The sequence below is a fragment of the Dermacentor andersoni genome, chromosome 5, assembly GCF_023375885.2.
Source record: "Dermacentor andersoni chromosome 5, qqDerAnde1_hic_scaffold, whole genome shotgun sequence".
NCBI lineage: Eukaryota > Metazoa > Arthropoda > Arachnida > Ixodida > Ixodidae > Dermacentor > Dermacentor andersoni.
In genome coordinates, this window is record NC_092818.1 from 148,312,528 (window position 1) to 148,333,989 (window position 21,462).

At 42.2% G+C, this 21,462-nt stretch overlaps 2 protein-coding genes across 4 annotated transcripts in view; one reads left to right on the forward strand and one right to left on the reverse strand.

Moving 5' to 3' along the window:
• LOC126531390 (cell adhesion molecule 4-like) overlaps window positions 1–21,462 on the forward strand; it is a 545,870-nt gene that overhangs the window by 186,032 nt on the left and 338,376 nt on the right. The gene's annotated exons all lie outside the window — the stretch shown is intronic.
• Window positions 1–21,462, reverse strand: part of LOC126531387 (glycine receptor subunit alphaZ1-like) — a 243,160-nt gene that overhangs the window by 67,471 nt on the left and 154,227 nt on the right. For all 3 annotated transcript variants that reach the window (XM_050178895.3, XM_055071135.2, XM_055071134.2), the window contains exon 2: window positions 6,392–6,492. In XM_050178895.3, the coding sequence (XP_050034852.1) occupies window positions 6,392–6,492 (101 nt within the window). The remainder of the gene's footprint in view (window positions 1–6,391; window positions 6,493–21,462) is intronic.

Here is a 21,462-nt window from a genome sequence, read left to right on the forward strand (position 1 = left end):
GGTGGGCGGATGACGTTAAGAACTTTGCAGGGACAACATGGCCACAATTAGTACATGGCCGGGGTAGTTGGAGAAGTATGGGAGATGCCTTCTCCCTGCAGTGGGTGTAACCAGGATGATGATGATGATGATGATGAAGTATTTTCATTCGAAAGAACCGATGACTACGGATTTTTGTGTAACGAACAGTTTTGAGCTAGCTACTGTGGTGTATCGCCCTCCAAACAGCAACCTAATATTGTTTATGAATTATTTTGAAGCATTCTTGGAATACGCTCTCTCGAATAACTTTACTATAATTTGTGGTGGTGAATTCAACATATATGTTCTTGATGACACACCTACTGTACGTGACCTTATTACGCGGCCACCTTCATCAGGCTTTGTAAATTTAATTAAAATACCTATTCGAGTAACGATGTCTACTTCGTTCGCTCGAAACTTGCTAACGACGAAGCGCGAAACGACTATTCGTAATGCTGGTACATTAGCATGGGAAATTAGCGACCATTGTCAAATTTTTCTGTGTTATGGTGCTCCGGAGAAAACTGCAAAACGTCAGTGCGACTCAGTTACTGTTCGGTGTATCTCCCATGATGCGTTAGAGGCTTTCAAATTTAATATGTATTGGCAAGATTGGTCTTTCGCATATGAAAAAACAAATGTAAATGACGCATATTTGAAATTTCTAGACATTTATGAACATTTACGTGACGCATATGACTTTTAAAACTTCTAGACCACCCGGAAAAATAAGAAAACCGTGGGTAACATTGCCACAATAGGGAATAAATCACAAAAATAAGCTGTTTCACACTTCATTAAAGAAAAGATGTCCGACTGCACTGAACACGTTCAAAGAAGTTGGAAATAAGCTCAATTCGGTACTACGGCCGGGCTAAGGCAACTTATTACGAAAATATTTTGGTAACATTTCGAACAAAGACTCCTGCGCAGCATGGAATGCTGTAAATAAAGTTTTAGGCCATGAAAGAAAAAATGCGGCTCCAGAAATAACAATGCACGAGAACAGAGTGTATACTGGTAATGCGCTGGCAGAATTTTCCAATAAGCATTTTATTGGAAATAGCACTCCTGCTTCAAACTCCCTTCTCGCCAATGACTTGGCCAATACCTGCACCGAAAGTATGTGCCTTCATCCCACAAACGAAGCTGAAATTTATAGGACTTCCATACCTCTGAAGAATACGAGAGCCCTAGATATCGGCAACCCCCAAATTAGGCCAATCAAAACAATACTTGGATACCTAGTGCCCGTACTTACATACACATATAATTTGTCGATAGAATTAGCTGAATTCCCAAATGCAGTGGAAAGATCAAGAGTGTGTGTTGTATATAAAGACGGATGCAAAAACGGGCCTAAAAATTACTGACCGATATTGATCATACCTATCTTTGCTAAAGCCATTGAAAAACTTTGCATTATCGGCTCAACGTTTTTCAAAGGATACAGCTTTTTTTCAGAATCAACATGGTTTTCGTAAGGGACTATCAACGGAATCAGCATTATTAGAATTGAAAGAACACGTACTAATGCATATCCAAATGCAATTAATAACTCTAGCTTTATTCATAGACTTTAGCAAGGTGTTTTATTCACTCGACCATAAAATTTTAGCACATAACCTATCGATATGTGGAGCACGTGGTAAGCCTTTATCTTTAGTTAGATCTTACCTTTCCAACAGAAGCCAGTATGTATGTAGCGGCACGCACAAGTCATCGATACTAACAATAACGACAGATACACCGCAATGAAGCGTGTTGGAACCGCTTCTATTTAATGTTTCTACAAATAGCATAATTTACATTGTTTCGACAGTAAAGTTCCTTATATATGGAGATGATTGCACCGTGCTTCTTTCTGGTCCTGACGCGACCAAAATGGCAGTTGATTGCAATCTATACTTAACAAGCTTGTCAGCTGGTCCTCATCAAACTCGATTTAAATAAATCCTACAAAAACAACAGTTACATTTTTTCGAGCCAGAAACAAGGCTATGAGGTTAGTGCGCGTCATTAGATGTGGAAATGATGACATTGAAATAGTTGAGGAACGCATTTTATTCGGCGCAACACTATCTTCGAATCTTACAAGGGATTCATACATTTTAAACCTATGTAAAAATCTTGCGTCCATCAATGGTGCGATGTCACAATGTCGTGCGCTTCGTTAAGCACTAAAATTAAAATATATTATGCACTGATTGCTTCTCGAATTGCTGTAGTTTGTCCTGGCTAACAATGACTAAAACGAACATAAGAATGTTCGAACATCACGAACAAAAGTCATACAACAGACTGCAAACTTTGAATATTGTGAATCTAGTGTGAGCGCTTTTCAAAACTTCAGCATAATTCCTGTAAAAACTATGTATGACTATCGTGTTCTGGCGTTTTTTTATCATTCAAATAAAATATTTAGGCATTTCTTAGAAGCAACGGCGACACAGGCCTGCGTTAAATACACGCTGCACAGACATGTGGTTTCTCCCAAGTTATCGCGCAGATTACAACTACAAATTCTGCAACACAGTCTTTACTTCTGAACATATACAAAGAAACGCAATACATGTCGAAATCTCAGCTTCGAGAATTTTTTTTGTAAAAGCGGTGTAATAAATTTTTGTTGTGTCAATTATATATATTGCATATGGACATCGTATTTCTGTTTTTGTATTGATGACGCACTCCTTTTCTTTTCTTTTAAATTATTTTTATTTGTTGACTTTGTTTATCAGCATATATTGTACGGAAGGATAAAAGAAGAGAAAGGAAAATGATCGCGAGACGGCTGGCTGCTGCGTATTGTTGCTGGTCAGCCATCTCAACCACATTGACTCTCCTTGTAAATATTGTCATGTGGAGTGACGTATGAAGAACACAGTAGCAATGCTGTGAAATACGAAACTAACTTTTATTGGGCGAACCTGGGCCCACAAAAACAGGCTACACCTAAAGAACGGCGACAACGGCGAACACAGTCGGCGATCATCAAAATCTGATGAGTGGGTCAAGTGCGTCGGCTTTTATAGATCAGTCGTCGAATGTTCCAGAGTAATCGCTGGGACCCGCGTGCCTTCCACAAACTTCTACACCATTCGTGTCGCGCATACATGCAATCATATTGCACAAGGTTCGGCGACAGCAGACAGCGGACAGAAGCATCGATAACATTCTAGAAATTTCCAATACATGTAGACGCGTCCTGCGCTGAGTGATTACATTTCTTAGATGTCAAAAGCGCTCACCCGTAAAAGATAAACGAGTTCACGTGTCAATATATTGTAAATACAGCCTGTCTATACTCCCAACATCTCCATAACATTGTGCTTAAATTTTCATTTCACCTATTGTTAAGTATCTCGTTTTTGCCGTTTCGCTATATATGCCTTGTAACAGCTACTTGGACCTCTGTCAAGCTGTTTACACAGCTCTTTTGCAGTCCCTTCAGAGGCCGAATTTGAAGTGAATATTATTTACCCGATAATGTAATGCAATAACTTAGATGACTGTGTATGAATGCGAAATACAGCGCTTTTAGAGTCTTTATGCTAAAGCGCTTTGTATCGATATTACAAAAGCCTTAATTCTAACTGAAATGTTTTTAAAAACGGAATTGATACGTTGGTGAAACTTCAAACTTCAATGAATGGCTACAGAGTTTACATAGAGCCAGGGAATAGTTAGCAGTTTTTTGATGGGCGTATGAAAAAGCATGAAACTAGTTTTTGGCGGATTAATCAGAAGTCTATTAGAGTTGAACCATTCTTCGAGAAAGGTTAAGTCAGCTTGAATATTAGATACGAGAGTTGCAGAATCAAAATTATGAGAAAATATAGCCGTGTCATCAGCGTAAACAGGAAGAAAAGTCAAGGCATAGCGGTAAGTAGTTAACATAGACGAAAAACAACAAGGGACCTAAAATCGAACCTTGTGGAACACCTCTATTATAACGGATATGACTAGAAGTACAGTTGTTGATAGAGATGACATGAAATCTATTAGGAAGAAAGCTTTCTAATAGCGACAGTGCAAGACCTGTCATTCCATAGTACTCTAGTTTACAAAAAAGATAAATGGTCGATGCTGTCAAATGCTTTTGAAAAGTCAGTAAAAATAGATACTGTGATGTTGCCATTATCAATGGTTTATTTTTTTCAGTGAAACACGCCACTGCTGTATCAGTGGACAGACCAGCCCTAAAGTCAAACTGACCTGAAGAAAGTATGTTAAATTTTCATAAGTATTTAGGTAGCCTTACTTCGATTAGTTCCAAGATTTTATCCACGAGAGGAAGCACGGAGATGTACCTATAATTTTCGATGTTAAGTTGATCACCTTTCTTAAACACAGGCACTACTCTTGCCCACTTGAATCTTTCGGGGAAGACACCAGTTTTAAAACAGCGCTCAAAGATGTGGCTTAGAACGGGGGCAAGGAAGCATCCTCGATTTAATGTTTTGAGTGAACGTTCTCTAACGCAGGTCCGGTAGCTTTTAATCACAGACTAATCGAACGGATCTCGAAGGCACAAGTAAAAAGAAGAAAAAGGACTGGGAAGTACATGTAAACGGATGTGCATAGCAGAAAGAGGGAGAGGCGGGGAAATCAGACGAAAAAGTGATCGTTAAAAGCATTGGATACATCACTGGAAGTGGTGAGGGTAGCGTTAAAACGAACATGCACCCATATGCTGCGTGGGATGGTAGAGTTAAAAAATTCGTTTAGGAGCTGCCATTTTCTCTTTGTATCACATTTATAGAGTTGAAGTTCCTATTCAGAACAATTTCGTTTAGCATTCTTTAAAAGCATGGCTAACGTGTTGAAGTATCTTTTATACCGCAATTTTAAGTTTTCATTGAATGGTTGACGTTTGTTTCTTTCGAAGGGATCGTATGAGTGAATTGGACAACCAAGGGCAGCGTGGGGCAAAGTAGGGTCTGGTATTGTACACAGGGTGCTTTCGCGTCTACAGGCGCTTGCTTGGTGAAAGGACCTCTTACGTTAGATTTAAATTGGTATGAACCAGTAGCACTTTCTGATCCACACTAAAGAACGCAGAGATATACTCATACCTTGAAAGTATGCTTAAGCAGCACGACGAGACGGGTACCAAGAACAGGCGCAACAGAATTAGTGCTGCACTTGTTCTGTACATTTTTTTCTTCCTCTCGTCCTATCAGGGTGTTTCACTATGCCTTCAAGATGAAGCAACTCGCCGAAATTAAATTGTTGCTCTTGTAACCCATTTTAGATAACAATCGCATAGCGTAGCTCATCTAAACACGGAGACCCAGCCTTAGTGTCACCGTCGCTCAGGGAACACTCACTACCATGCTTTGAGCACTGAAGAAGGAAATGTTGACCTAAATCGAGAAACCCTCAACGATAGTAGTCAGAGGTTTTCAGTATAGGCAAAAAAGAAAGTATAACTAGAGATAGTCTTAAGCCTAAACGAAAACAGATTTAGGAAGATCTTGGTAAAGCTTTCCTGGGATCATGCTGACTCGCTGGCACATTCGTCGTTTCTAAATTTGGCGTACTTTCAGTTGCTACCTTAAAGCGAACACAGTGTTAGTACCTGTTGGAAGAAACGCATCGTAGCAGGCTAATGCATACGCGGCCTTCTGTAAAAAATACAATAAAATTTGAAGTGTAATTCTATATTTCTTTGTAGGCTCGACTCGGCCATGGTAAGACTTGAAAGAAGATCAATCTTGGTTTTGAGAACCCACCAGCCGCATTTGAAATATAATTTCACGTCATAGGGGAATTTTTTCTGAGACATACTAAGCTCTAGGAAAGTAGGCCCAAAAAATAAGCCTACCCAATAAATTTTGCTGTTGTTCCTGGAATGAATGAATGTTTGATGTTTAATGGCGCAAGGGCAAGTATGGCCAAAGAGCGCCATGTTCCTTTTTTTTGTTGTTCCTGGAAGACAATGTATCAGAGTGTATAATACAAAGGAAATACTTGTCACTAAAAATGGAAATATATTCTATCACAATCATCACCATAAAGCCATAAAGGCGCATTATATTGACCATGAAAGCAGTGGGAAGCAAATGATATCATATGAAAACAGTGCATACCTATTTTCGATGCAACTTCTCAGGTGGGTGCCAACTGCCCCAATATAACAATAAACTCATGCATGTTTTTTTTTTTTTCAGATAAACACATATGGAGGTAAGCGCTGAGGATGGAGCGTTTATGAATATTTAATGACTGCAAGAGAGCCTTCCGCATATGGACAGAAAAAATTTAGATGCTGCTATCACCTGAAATGTAAACGCAATATTTATGTCTATCTTGGCTATTTTGCAGATCATACAGAAAGTTTTGATATGGGAACTTAGCTCACTTAAATGGTGACCAGGGGTGATGCGTCGGTCGTAGCTCCATAAGATGTTGTCCAATATTTGAAGATCGACATCATCGAAGAGTCCTGGGGCTGGGTATCCTCTGAAAAAGTAAGAGAGGATTGTGGTTTTCCCACTCTTTGTCGCATTCGCACTTCATTTGCAGTTCTGATTTCCTGCAAGAGGGAAACATTTCATCAATATAATGGGCAATAATTTTTCACGCCTGTAGGCCCCATAGTCTATTAAATAAATCTGTGGTTTCATTCCTGTGGTACGGAGAAGCGGTTGATGAGCCACCTCTGCGCAGTTCTCACAATTTTGACAGCTACATGTTGCGTGATGCACTCCCAGGCTATTAGGAATGTCTTCAAGCATGTGCTTTTTTTATTGTTGTTGCAAACGCACACCTAGAAAATAGGAGCTCAGCTCTGAGGTTAATAACTAAAGATCGGTACATTTGCAGCAGTCAGCTTTATGTTTAAGGTTTCAAAAATGTCAACCACTGTCTGCGACAGATGAGAAAAGTAGTAGTGATTCTTATTGTATACAATGAATGGTGATCGGTTTTCATAAAAGCCAGCCTGCATTTGAATTGACGTTCAATATAAATGTGTTCTAGTGATAAATCTTACGTAAAGCAAACTGGGGAAAAGAGGGATGCGTAAGCTAGCGTACCCGTGTTGTTCCACATGTCCTGTAAGTCTTTTTATTCGCTCGCTTTACTTTCATTATGATCATCGCCGTCGTGATCATCATCATCATCATCATCATCATCATCATCATCATCATCATCATCATCAGAGGCAGCAGCAGCAGCACCACCGCCACCACCACCAGCCTATTTTTATTTCAACTGCTGGACGAAGGGCTATCCAAACGATCTCCAATTACCCATTTTCTTGCGCTAGCTGATTTCAACTTTCACTTTTACTTTACGCAGGACTTATTGAAGGTATATATCTGTAGACATTTCGCTGAGAAATTTCTTTAATCTTCGCCAATTCTCTCTGAGGTTTCCGCAACTAGTTTCCGCAGAACTATTCCGTGAAAGACATAAAAGGGTTTCACAACCACCTTTACTATTGCGGCTTATTCGACAACGCTAGCGTTCTTTGATTCAATTTAATCCACGTAGGATGCAGGAGGTGCGGAAGAACACAAGAGCTGAGTAACACACACACACACACACACACACACACACACACACACACACACACACACACACACACACACACACACACACACACACACACACACACACACACACACACACACACACACACACACACACACAGAGAGAGAGAGAGAGAGAGAGAGACAGAAAACCATGAGCACTGTATATGTCTTGGGATGCCTCACTCTGTCTTTATTTTCTAGCACACCGTGGACTCTGGCTGCAGACCTATGATATGCACAAGGCCACGAGAACATTAATGCGCTTCTTGAAGGCTACATAAGCGATTGTGAGGGAACATTAATTTGCGAGGGCGTGTGCGATGACTCTTCTCCTTCTTTCTTATGTTGAATTCCAATGGCGGAGTCGGAGCAAGTTTTTCTGCTCGTTTCGGAGCAAGTTTGTTCCAACGACAAAGTGAGGGCGGGAGTAAGGTGGTCCAATGAGAGAGTCGGTGTGGATTCAGAGCGGGAGTCACTCCGTGGAGCAGAAAAAGATGCTCCGCCAAAATCGGCGGAGTGAACCGGAACTCTGCGTGACGTATTTTCTTTACACCGTTTGTCTGCTGGGAGGCGCCACGGGTCATGACTCGCGAGGAAGCAAAAGCCGCTGCACGCTTGGCGAGATATTCATTCCGCACTTTTAAAGAAACAACAGGTGAACGGCGCTGACGAGACAAGTGACCGGTGCGGCGGTGCTGGGAGCAAACAGCGGAAGGAAATGACAACACCCAAGGAATCCTGGGTAACTCGGCGATAGAAGTTCCGCTTCCGCCTTTCTCCGGCGGCGCAGGTTGTGTTTCACTCGCGGCTTTGGAGGCGTTGCTCTACGCCAGAGTCGAGTGCTCCCTCGCGGAGTCCGTCGGCCACTTCGACTCCGCCATTGGAATTCAACATTAGCTTTCTTTTCCCTGCCTTACGCATAGGGTAGCCAACCAACCGAAACCTTGCTTATCATCCTCGCCTTTCTTCCATGTCCATCTCTCTCTGTACATATTAATTTCCAATTTGGCCCAGAAGCAGCACTCTTTCAATCGGGGTCTTGCCCATGTCTGAATTACTTTTTGTATGCTTTTGCATAACCTGATCAGCTGAGGGAACGCTTGCCACTGCAGCAACACGTAGAGGCAATGATGCACATGACGAATGGATGCTAGATGAAGTGATATTATGCCAGGATCCCATCCACACTGGTATAAAATAGCTCGACTGTTTTATTATCTTCGCACGTAGTATCTGTTACCCTGCTGCTTTCATTCACATTTATAGCCAATAGAACTGCAGATTCGACTCCGTCATACCATGAACGGTGACTGATAGGTAATCCCGAGCAGAACGATTCAGGTCTGTAGTTTCAACACGTGAGCACATGCTATTCCGTTCACTATTAAATTTGGTTGGTTTATTATTCTTGTACAACATTAACTGCCTCGTGTCTGTTGTGTTCTCACGATTTTTGCTCCCATACTATAGTCTTAATGCTATTCGCCCCAGTAGACTGTATACCTTCACGAACCTTAATCTTCCAGCGAAGAATTCTTGAACTAACCTAATTATTGTGAAAGCCCTCGTGTTTCAGTCCTTAGCTTTGGAAGTCGTCTGAGAGAATTACTCGGTTTAACAGAGTGAGTAGATGTCAAATTCTTGCGCAAGCCAACCAGGGTTCTACGCAAGACCTTTGTTGGTTTCTATTTTCTAAAGCGCATTGTTACGAAAGCTCCAGCAGATTAGAATTAAGGCAAACAATTTTCGATTCTTATCACTGCCTTCGATATGAAGAAGATTATGTGGCCTAATATGCAGAAAAGAAAGTAAATAGAACACATACCATTGCATTAGTTTACGAATTTAAGAATTAGCATGCCCTTTACTAGCATGGCTACGATATCCCGTGGCATGGCGGAGATTGAAAGGTTTGGAATTTACAAGTTATACTATCAGTCTTCAAATATGAAAGCTTGTGTATAAGGTATTATGGTGACATTAAACCTGTTTTATTTTAAATTGCGACATTCCACAATAAGGTCACGTGATATTATAACTAGTAACGCAATAACAGAACATTCGCTTTCCAGTAGAACACTTTGATATGCACAAAAGGAGACAACACACGTGACACACTGGTGGACTAGCAAATGGGTGTTCAGCAACGTGTTCACATTTAATAGCAAAAAAGGAAAAACCAGTGCAATTCATATTTCCTGTCCCATCGATAGTTCATTTTTAGGCTGATCAACTGGTTTTGCACAGGTGCCCTTTTTCCTTTTCTATGTAGAGTTGTTGGTGCACTCATGCATGATTTTCTTCTCCCCTCAAAGGCCATAGCTTCCAAAATATTGTTCGTCAGCTTCTATTTCCCTGCATGCGATCGCAATTGAGGGATCGAAACTGGCTTTGCGTTGTGCGGCCGTGTATCCGTCCATTGCGTTACGCTGATGTTAACCGATGTTATATTTCGTCGTCAGGCAGCCTTGTCATCCCCAACTTCACCAACGCTCTTGGGTGGAGAAAAATAACACAAAAGAAAACGTTGCCCACTGCCGCCACCACTGGGTTTTGAATCGATGCCTTCGTTGCAAAGCACATTTAGGAGCCGGGCTCGCTAACAACTGTGCTAACGCACTTCGTTTTACAGCGACGCTGTATATGCTAGCAGTGTGATTCGTCCGTCCGTCCGTCTGTCGCCTGTGCGGCGAAAACTCCTCCGGCTCAACCCCATGTGCATGCACGAAAAAAAATAACGGAGAAAGGCGCGCGATTGGCTGCGCCAATGGTGACGCAGTTGCCTTCCGTCGCAGCCAAGCGCACGCGTAGCAGTTTCTCTCCGGCTCAGAAATGGATAGGCCATGCGTCATACGTACTCCTGAGTAGTAGGAAGCTTTCGATCAGCAACGCCACGAGCAGAACTGCGAACGAGCCCGTCTATGCCGTGCCGATACTGCAGCCTCCACACAAGAACAGGCTCGTGCAGCCGCGCGCAAGCAGCAACTGCGCACCGAGGATCCGGCACCCTACCAAGCCGTCGTTTAATGAACCATCCGGATTAACCTAGTGATAAACACCGGGGCCGCACGTTTCAGCTTCGCTGGTTAATCTTCTGTACGAAGTGCTTGGGTAGTGATTTTTTTGTTCTTGTTGCCAGCTTTCAGCAAGTCAGAAAATGAATAACATACAAATATGTTTACCAATGAAGACGACGTAGTAGGCACTCCACACAGGCAACGCCTAAAACACTCATGATGTCGCCATCTGCATTGACATTTAAAGTTATTTTAATGCTGCCAGAGTTTCTACCCTGGTCAGCCATGTCAGAGAAATATCCTACGTTTTCATCACGTCTATAAAACGAATAACATGCTCTAGAAAATGCATAGAAGCTGGCCTTAAAAAATCCTGGGGTTTTACGTGTCAAGACTACGATCTGATTATAAGACGCCGTAGTGAAAAACCCCGAATCATATGGAACTCCTGGGGTTCTTTAACATGAACAGAAAGCACAGTACTCGTTCAATTGTGCATTTCGCCCTTCTAGATATGCGGCCACCGTGGCTGGGATTTGATCCTGCGATCTTGTGCTTAGAAGCACCACGCCATAGCCACTAGGCTACCTCGGCGGGTAGAAGTTGGTCTTCTGTCTGGATCATAATAGAAATCAACCATACCGGAGTGCCATATACAATAGATGCCAGTGAGCATTATTAGTTCAAACGGCGTTTCATCTTTATTAGCCGTTGTTAAATTCCTAGTACCCTCAGGATATAAAGGAAATTATTTCTTTATTGTGCGCGGTAAGACGTCCCCGAAATAAAACCGTTCTAAGCAATGAAGAAAACACTAGTGTATTATTTCTGGCTGCTTGCAAATGAACCGCATGTACTATAAGAACCCCGTTCTTCCAAGGTAGGTATGACAGAAAGCGTTCATGTGTTTAAATAAAAAAGAAGAAAGTCTGTATACTTGGAGGCAGCTGCATTCTTTTAACCCCTTTTTAGTACGTTCTGACCGTTAATAATTTTCTTTCTTTCACCATAATAGTGAGTCTTCCTTACAAACAGTGTGTCAAGTGAGGCTTGGCTGACGGTTGCCAGAATTTATTGTTTCGAGGTTACTTTAAGGAAGTAGTGTCACTGCGCTAATTGACAGCTGCAGCTAAAGGTAAATAGTGCTACGTATTTCCCTTCACATAGATTCTGAGGGTAGTATCGTCTATGAATGTATTTCGGAGGCCAGAACAAACAGTACACCCGCCGTGGTGGCATATAGTGGCTACGGCGTTGCTCTTCCAAGCTCGAGCTCGTGGGAAAGAATCCCGGCCACGGCGGAGGCATTTCCATGGGGGCGAAATGTAAAAACACCCATGTATGGTGCATTGGGTGCACGTTAAAGAGACCCAGGTTATTAAATTTTACCTGTAGTCCCTCACCACAGCGTACCTTATAATCAGATTCTGGTTCTGCCACATAAAACACCAAAATTTAATTACATTTTTTTAACAGGCCGTAGTGTAGCGAATGAGGAATTTTTCTTGAGAAAATGGGAGCGTGTCAGCGTACAGTTCTTGGTCTTCATGCTCATGAAAGCAAACTAAACCGCACAGTAGATGCGTGGACGAAAATGATAACGATGAGCCTGAAATAGGGCACGTGCCCCAATGTAGGCAAAGTTAATAGAAAAGAACGTCTATAGCATCGACGCAATCACTGCCAACAACAACGTCACAATGGCACTGCCACATAGATGAGACGTTGCATTATATCACGCGATTAACCGATGCTAACTGCTCAATATTTAGGCGCTACAAATAGACGTGGAAAACGCTTTCACTGAAATCTTGACGTTAGCATTGCGTCATGTGGCGTGTCACGTTGGTTGCAGAAAAAAAGTTTTGGCTTCAGCGTTGAATGTACCCCATCAGGGACCTTCAAGCTTATTCATCGAGATCGAAAAGCACGAATCCTTGATTACACTAACGGCCTCACAAGATGGCAGCATAAATATTTATTTACAAAGAGAGTGAAATAAAAAAAATTGATGCAAGAAAGCTTTCTGTTTAAAGGTCCTCTCAACCCGCCGTGGTTGCTCAGTGGCTATGGTGTTAGGCTGCTGAGCACGAGGTCGCGGGATCAAATCCCGGCCACGGCGGCAGCATATCGATGGGGGCGAAATGCGAAAACACCCGTGTACTTAGATTTAGGTGCACGTTAAAGAACCCCAGGTGGTCGAAATTTCCGGAGTCCTCCACTACGGCGTGCCTCATAATCAGAAAGTGGTTTTGGCACGTAAAACCCCATAATTAATTAAAGGTCCTCTCAAATCCCACATTACCAACACGTCAAACAGGAAGATTCTTGGACATTGTCCTACTGAAGGATTGAAGCTGATAGTTTTAACAACTTCGGGAAAGATACTACAGTCAGTACAAGACAGACAAGACACAGAAAAGAAAGCATAATAGACCTTGATGCATCATGATAACCTGAATCAAATATTCTGACACGCCGACGAAGAAGATGTTGTCAGCTTGGTCGGAAGAAGATGACGCTCTGGACTTCGCGCGCTGTCTGATTCCCGTGCTGTGCTGTGCTGTGCTTGCTCTGCGCGTAGGAATCGCGTTCCTCGGTTCTGGCTTCTCCTGCTTTGGGGGCTTAGGTCAAGTATCGGGTGGTATTTTCTTTTGTCAGCGTGTATTTTCACATAACCTTTATATATATATACTTTTTTTTTCTGATGTGTTTTTGTGTTAGCCTTGCCTGATGTCTGTAGCATCACCTGGCTACGGGGCTTCCCCGTGGTCAGCCTCGGTAGCTCCTCAGGAGCTGCCGCTTGAGTTCTTTCTTCGCAGTGGAGCCGGCACTGTTCCTGTGGCCATGGTGCCGACCGACGGAGGCACGATCAATATGAAAAACCCAAAAACGATTCAGGGCGAATTGCAGAAGGCCTCACCCCATTTCCGTCAAATCACAGAGGTCCGTCAGTTCGGCAGAGGTGGCATACTCTGCTGCTCGCCAGACCACACCTGTGTCAAAGAACTGCTGAATTGCTCCACATTCGCTTCCCATCCGGTGATCTGTTTCGTACCACCACATCTCGCATGCTCTAGAGGCATTGTACGAGGGGTGGACGTCACTTTAACCCCTGAGGAGATTTTAGAAATGTTCTCGGTGGCTGGTGTCATCTCCGTTTACCGGTGCAGTCGAGTGATTGACAATAAGAAAATACCAACAGAGTCAGTCATAGTTACGTGTGCTGGAACGATGCGGCCAACAGAAATTAAGGTCTGGCCCCTAATTTACAAGGTAGAAGCTCTAGCTCCACGCATTCTGCAATGTAACAAGTGTTGGCGATTTGGCCACAGCGTCAGAGGCTGCAGATCTGCACCCCGCTGCCGTGCTTGTGGAGACAGCCACAGTTTTAGTGATTGTTCCTCCAAAGAAGAGAAATGTTATCTCTGCGGTGGTGGTCATTCCGCCAACTACTCAAACTGTCCTGCAAGATCACAGGAAATGCAAATTGTAGATTTAATTGAAAGGAGACGTTGCTCACGCCGTGATGCTGTTGTTGAGGTCCAGGGGAGGTCTAAGGGATATGCAGGAGTGACAGCCCGTCCGCAAATGGTTGCAGACTCAGCCTTTTCCGATTCTATTGCGACAGCGGTCGAAAAGGCGTTGTCAAAAGCTATGGAACGACTAACATCAAACCTGTCGGAGACTTAAGCTCAAGTGTTGACATCACAAATCATTCAGCTTTTCAGTCCTTTAGCAAGTTCTAATACTAGCTCGCAGATTATTACACAGACCCTAACATCGAATGCTGATCAACTAATTTTGTACAAGACGCAGACAATGCGAGGCCATCAACTTCCACTCAGCAGACCGACAACGGATGCTTCTCTGGATCAGTGTCGGAAAACAACCAGGATGTAGAAATGGACCTGCCGACTCTTAAATGCACGAGATCACCTAACGATAACTCATCGATCTCTGTCTCGCACTCAAAAACTAAAAAGTTTGTGAAAGATAGTCTTTCCAAGTGAGATTGTAATCCTAACTCTTCCAGTTCTGACCCTCAATCAAAACCAACAAAGTACGGGAAAGACAGCCTTTCGAAGAAAGATTTTTTAAAAGACAGTATTTTAGAGCAAGCAGTTTCTAAAGCAGGCATTAATTCATCACAGGTTATCTAAAGGTATTACAGTGGAACTGCCGTTCCATTATTTCTGCAGCTACTGATTTAATATATTCTTGCTCACAACTTTCTCCCGACATTATTCTTTTGCAGGAAACTTGGCTCTCCAATGGCCAAGATTTTCATATAAAAAATTATCGTTTATTTCGATTGGACCGTCCATCGAGAGGCGGAGGACTTGTTTTCTTGTTAGCAACTAAAATATGCCACAAAGTAAAAATTTCCTACCAGTATATGTCTACGGAGTGTGAGATACTAGCAATAGATGTAACTATTCCTGGTTGTTCCCCGTTTTCCTTAGTTAATACATATTTTCCCACAGGCGTGCATGATACTCGTTTCCTCGATACCGTTGTCAACTCTTGTAGGAAAGAAATTGTGATAGCCGGAGCCTTTAATTCGCATCATGTGTCTTGGGGTTTCAAAACGGACTCATGTGGAAAGCGATTATCCGACTGGGCAATTAATCAAAACTTTTGTTGCTTAAACACGAAGTCAGCTACTTTTATTCAGGGTCTTTCTAAATCGGCATTGGATCTAACATTTGCCAGTTCAGGAATTTCCGTAACTTCCTGGTCTACTGTCGACTGCGCTTCAAATAGTGACCATCTACCGATTAGGTTTGACATTGTCTGCCCTGTTATTCCCCTGGAGTCTCCGACGCGTACTTTTGTCAATTACCAGAAATTTCATAGTATCTTGAAAACGGCCCTCAATTCCCAGACAACGCTACCCAATGACATCAAAGCCATGAGGCCTTGCGCAGTAGTAAAAAGTTCCTTTAAAATGTCCCAATTTAATGTTAACATAAGCAAAAGTACCACCTCTCCTTGGTGGAATTCGGATTGCACGCGGGAATATAGAAGACGAAAAGCCGCGTGGAAGAAATTACTTTACAATCAGTGCCCGAGTAACTGGAGTGATTATAAATTCGCAGCTGCTGCGTTCAAGAAAACAGTATCGAATGCCAAACACGAGTATGACGAAAAAGATCATGAATTCCTCTCTCAGCCCAGCAACAAGAAAGCTCTGTTCAGATTCCTTCGATATAGAAAATTCATACCAACACCAGCGAATACTGAATCGATAATACTTTCACCACGCGAGTTATCTACTTCTTTAGAATTCATAGGAAAGGGCTTAGCGCAATGCTTAACATCACGTTTGCCGAATGGGCCCCTAAGGCTGATCGCTGATGACTTCGTGGAAGTCACAGTGTCAGAGCTCTCTAATGTCCTTAGATCTCTGCCTGCCTCAGCACAAGGCCCTGACGGCATTTCCAATGCCATGCTAAAAATGTTGTTTGAAATGTCTTCTGATGACATTCTTAACGCAGTTAATTATTCTCTAAAAAATGCATGGATTCCACCAGAATGGAGGACAGCAAAAGTTATTCCGCTGCTTAAAAAACAAGGAGCTGGCTACAACCTTGACAACATTAGGCCTATCTCTCTTACGTCAAATATGGTAAAACTAATTGAAAGAGTTTTATATGATCGTATGATGGATCACATATCTGAAAATTCGTTACTGAGCCCAAGTCAAATAGGTTTCCGGCCCGGTCTCTCCATTTGGTGTGCGCATGTAGATTTGGAAAGCCGCATCCAACTTGCTCAGCATAGAAAAGAAGTTAGCGCTTTAGTGACACTTGACATAGCAAAAGCTTATGACAGTGTTGAGTACTCTGTACTGCTGGACACATTACAGTCCTACAATTTTCCGAAATATATAACGGCATGGATTTTTGAATTTCTAAGAAACAGAAAATTTCATTGTTTTCAAAACGGCTTTTCTTCAAGAATGTTCGATCAGACAAGAGGGGTGCCCCAGGGGGCTGTTCTGTCTCCTATACTATTTAACCTGTTGACGAGTTCAGTACCACTGCACCAGGATGTGAATCTCTATGTCTATGCAGATGACATTGCATTTTTCGCGACAGCTAGAGACATTAATTCCCTTCACCTGTCTTTGCAAACGTACCTCTGTGCTCTGCAGACGTGGCTTCGCAACCTGCACCTATCACTAAACGTAAACAAAAGTGCAGTCCTTGTTTTTCCGCTTTCCGGGCCGTTACAGTTATCACTAGTATATGAACAGAGAACCATTCCTCAGGTAGAGTCGCTTAAATACTTGGGTATCACATATAACGGAAAACTGAACTGGCGTTCTCACATAGAAAATATTGGAACGAAGGCGACACAAGCCGTAGGTTTACTTCGTAGAATTAGTAACCGACGTTCTGGTATGCGAAGTGACACATTAATTATGATTTATCGTATGTATGTACGACCGATTCTAGAATTTGGTTGTGTTTTGTTCTCCGGAAGTGCAAAATATAAATTAAGGCCCCTTGTTCTGTTAGAAAGAGAAGCTCTTCGACTATGTTTAGGTCTTCCTAAATTCGTTGTTAATAATGTATTATACCAGGAAGCGCGCCTACCTACTCTTCACACACGATTCCGCATGCTTACGGTTCAAACCTACTTAAGAGCTTATGATTCTTCGCTAAGACGTGGACAATATGCATTTATTAGGGAACCAAGTCCATTTTTTGAGATCACGTGGCCACGGTTCTATACCCCGCAAGTTTTATTTGTGCAAGCACAATTAGCACCTTTAAATGTTCGCCTTAGGGAAATAATTCCGCTCCATAGGTCTCCGGGGTCGCTGAAAATTGAATTTGCAGACATTTTTCCATACAATGCGAAATTTCTACCCACAGCATATTTGAATGACCGTTTACAAGATTATTTGGCCCGTTTCAATTTAAACGTAATAGCGACCGATGCTTCTTCGTGTGAAGAGAAGGCAGGTGTGGGTATCTACTCACCATCTCTCAATTGGTCTTTTTCACTTCGCCTACCAGATTACACATCAGTTTTTCATGCCGAACTTCTGGCAATAGTTCTTGCCTTGCGGAAATTACCCATTCATATTACAAGAGTCATTATCGTCACAGGTTCTCTATCTGTATGCAGTGCACTTACTGCGTCTACAAAGTCGACAACCGGAAACACGCGTTTTATTCATTAGCTCCACCTCACTTAAGTTTAGTGCATATAGTATGGGTCCCTGGCCACCGAGACATTCATATTAATGAAATAGCCGGTTCCTTAGCACGAGCTTCTTTAGCAGGTCCTGTGCTATTTGTGCTGCCGGCAACTGCGCACATTACTGCAGCCAGATATCGGCAATTTTCTTTGAACGAGGACAAAAAAGCTCTGTCATTAGCAAAATCTTCAGATTTTTTACACTTAAATTATTCTTGGAACCGGCAATGGTGTCCTAACCGGAAATTTGAAGTTTCATTTACCAGGCTGCGTTGCCGTATTCCAACACTTAATTTTTACTTGCACAGATGTGGTCTGGCGGTATCCCCTCTATGCTACCTATGCAATGAACCAGAAACTATAGATCATTTTTTATTATCATGCCGGCGGTTCTCTACTCATCGAAAACTATGTCTAGAAAATCCACTTCAAAATTTAGGATTACCTTTAAGTAGCACTGTTATACTCTCCCTTGGAGCAACAGTTTTGGGATATAGCCACAGGAACGTTTGCCTAGCCATTTATAATTTTCTATGTGGCACAAAAAGAATGCCTTGTTAATAGTTTTTAGTTTCAAGAATTGATTTATTTCTACTACCATTATAGAAAATTCAAAAAGTAAAAGCACAAATTCACAGTTTAAATCTTACTATTATTATTCATATTTTACCTTACTCAAGTTTAAGTATATCCTTTTTTTTAATATTCTTATCAACGCAAGGCTTACTTTAGTATTGATCAATACTTTATCTCATGTATTCATAGTTCTTTTTGCATCTTGGATTATTTGTTTTCTTTTCCTTTTTCGGGTTATTTATTTATTAACCAATTTATTTTATTTTGCTTTATTTATTGAATCATATTACCACCCGATTCGTGGCCTATCCCCCTCAGTGGGTTTGTGCCATTAACTGAGGCTTCATCATCATCATCATCATCATCATCTTGTCAGCCGCTGCGATTATTGTAAATATCCTTTAAAAATACGTCTGGCTGTTTTTAACCCCGCAACAATATTTAAAATAGCAGAATTTGGACCGTATAGTAAAAAATGTGGAACTGCCTCGAGCATTAGCAAACCTTTTGCCAAACAGTTGCGAACATTAGGTTCCATAAAGCTATACATTTGCTCTAAAGAAATCGAAGCTACTTAGACATGGGGAGTATGAGAGCGGTAAAGTCTGGTGCATATGTGCTCAGTAATCCAGAGTATACCCGACACAAGCGAAGTTTCCCGCACCACAATCAGGTGGAGGTCCCAACAAATTGATCAAAACACTTTAATCTAACATCGTGTAATTTATTATTATCATATAATAGCCACAGCAGCCACACGATAAAGGTGCATCTATAGGGTATATCGCGGTTGCATATATAGGCTTTCCAAAGGGCATCGGAGTTTTTCTCTAGCTGTCATATACGGTAGCAAAAAGCTCACGCACATAAGTATATTTCGCGTGATGGCATGATAAATCAGCGCGCAAATAAGTAAGTATTGGCAAAAACGCAGTGCAGAGAGGACGGCATTTAGAATATCAAAACTCGATGATGAGTAGACTCGTTTCTCACGCTGTGCGCAAGATTGCTAGAATATCATATATTACCACGTAAGCTGTCATGGGCTCATTCCAAGAGCCGTTTCACTTGGCGATGGTGTCTACCGCCACCGCTGCCGGCATCCGTTGCAGCTATCACCGGTATAGAAAGCCGGGTTCCCACCGGGATTGAACCCGGGCCCGTTACACGCGAATCAGCTACTCTATCACTGAGCCATGCCAGCTTCGTCTTTTCTTTATTACATGGAAAACAAAACTACAGATATATAACAGAGCGGACACAGCTACACATCTAGAAATCGGGCAAACACAAACACGCGTCTAACAAGTGCATCCTGTCTGGCGGAGGTTACTGCGCGGCGGACACACTTCTCACACAAGCAGCATTCTTGCGAAAGAAGCATATTGTAGATCGCGGGCTTTCGGCATGGCGTTCACACAGTCTAGTCTGTATAAACTAAGTGCTCTGAACATGTCCTAGTGAGTGCCGCCCATAACCTTAAACGGTAGAAACCTACTTGAATATGGAGTGATGTCAGTGTCCTTTCTAAGCGTCCGTTGGAGAATGTCTCAAAAAATACAGCACCACTACAATTTATGAAACGGCGATCAATGGTCTCAGCACGAGGCCAGAGTCGACAGTTCGTTGACCACGGCACAAAGCAGCCCCTCGAATTCAACGAACTTTTAACAGGGAGTGCTTCCGAAAGCAATTTAAAGGAAAATAGTTTTACTACAGGAGGTATGCCCATTTTTCGGACGCGCTAAAGTACATCCTGGTAAGGTCGACCTAAATAAAGTGCACGATACAAAGGATCTTGGAAAATTGAGTCCATTAGTGCCGCAGAAATCGCTTTTCGACTCGTAGCGAATGTGTACTCCAGGCTGAATCTTAACTTTCATGAAAAGAAACGTGTCACTGACCTCCGTGAGAAAGCCCCAAGGAGCATGTGGGACCTCTTTGGCATTTGATTACACTACTATATTAGCAAGATAATCAACTAATCGGAGTTGAAAAATTTCACGCAAGAACGGATGGTCACTGTGTCGAAGGAAAAATTCTAGAAACAATTTGCCTGACGAAAAGATGGCCCAATCCTAGACCACCACGTTCAAGGTTGCAAATACGCGATGTGAATACGCCTGAGTGCGAAGTCATGAGCGATGCAGTAATTCAAGCACATACATAAAACGAGAAGCTAAGAACACGTTGCACACTTGAGCACGACTGAACATTGACAGATTCCGCCCTCGCCATCAATTCACTTTACGTTGAATTTTTCCACCTTCTCCCTACCAATGAGTGTCGCTATTTCTATACTGCGAAAGATGCACCTAAATAACAGAGATCATTTTTCCATTGAATGCCTGCGTAATGTGATTGCATTGTGGCCCATAATCCAGACCAAAGTCCGGAACTTTCTTCAATGTTAACGCTTGCACCAGAAGCCGCGCACAAAAATCTTCTGTAACTGCGAGAGCAGCCTTTACACTCTTTCTATCAACAAAAAAAAAAAAAAAAAAGAAACGCCACGTCGTCTACATATGCAAGAACCCGAACGTCATTAGTAGGCAATTTAAACCATTGGACATTTTGTTCTTTAAGAATGCTCATACAAAGTGGCTCTAAATACAAGCAGAACAGAAGCGGTGACATAGGGCATCCTTGTGTGTTATTTGTTAAAAAGCATTTATAATGTGTCTTGCTACATTTTTTTACAGATAGGTAAGGGTGCCTAATATGGTGCGATATTGATATCAGTGATATGAGCTTTAGGTTTGTGTGTTTATGACCCGAACAAGTTACGTGAATGAGAATGTATATTCTTATCTCTAGAACATCATTTCTGTACTGATCGTGCATTGGTTCTCTTTCGAGACTTTGATTGTGTATATGCAACGCGGAACATCGTACATCTCTGAAGCTGAGACATGATACAAATGATGATGCGTTGCAACGTATGATATGTGATTATAGGCTTGTGGACGTTGGGGGAAAACGAAAACGTGGCCTGTCGCTACACGTATTTCCAAGGTTCCTTGCATGCGAGGCTTGATCGAATTTACGTTTATTTAGCACGCTATCTCTTATTTATGGTTACACTG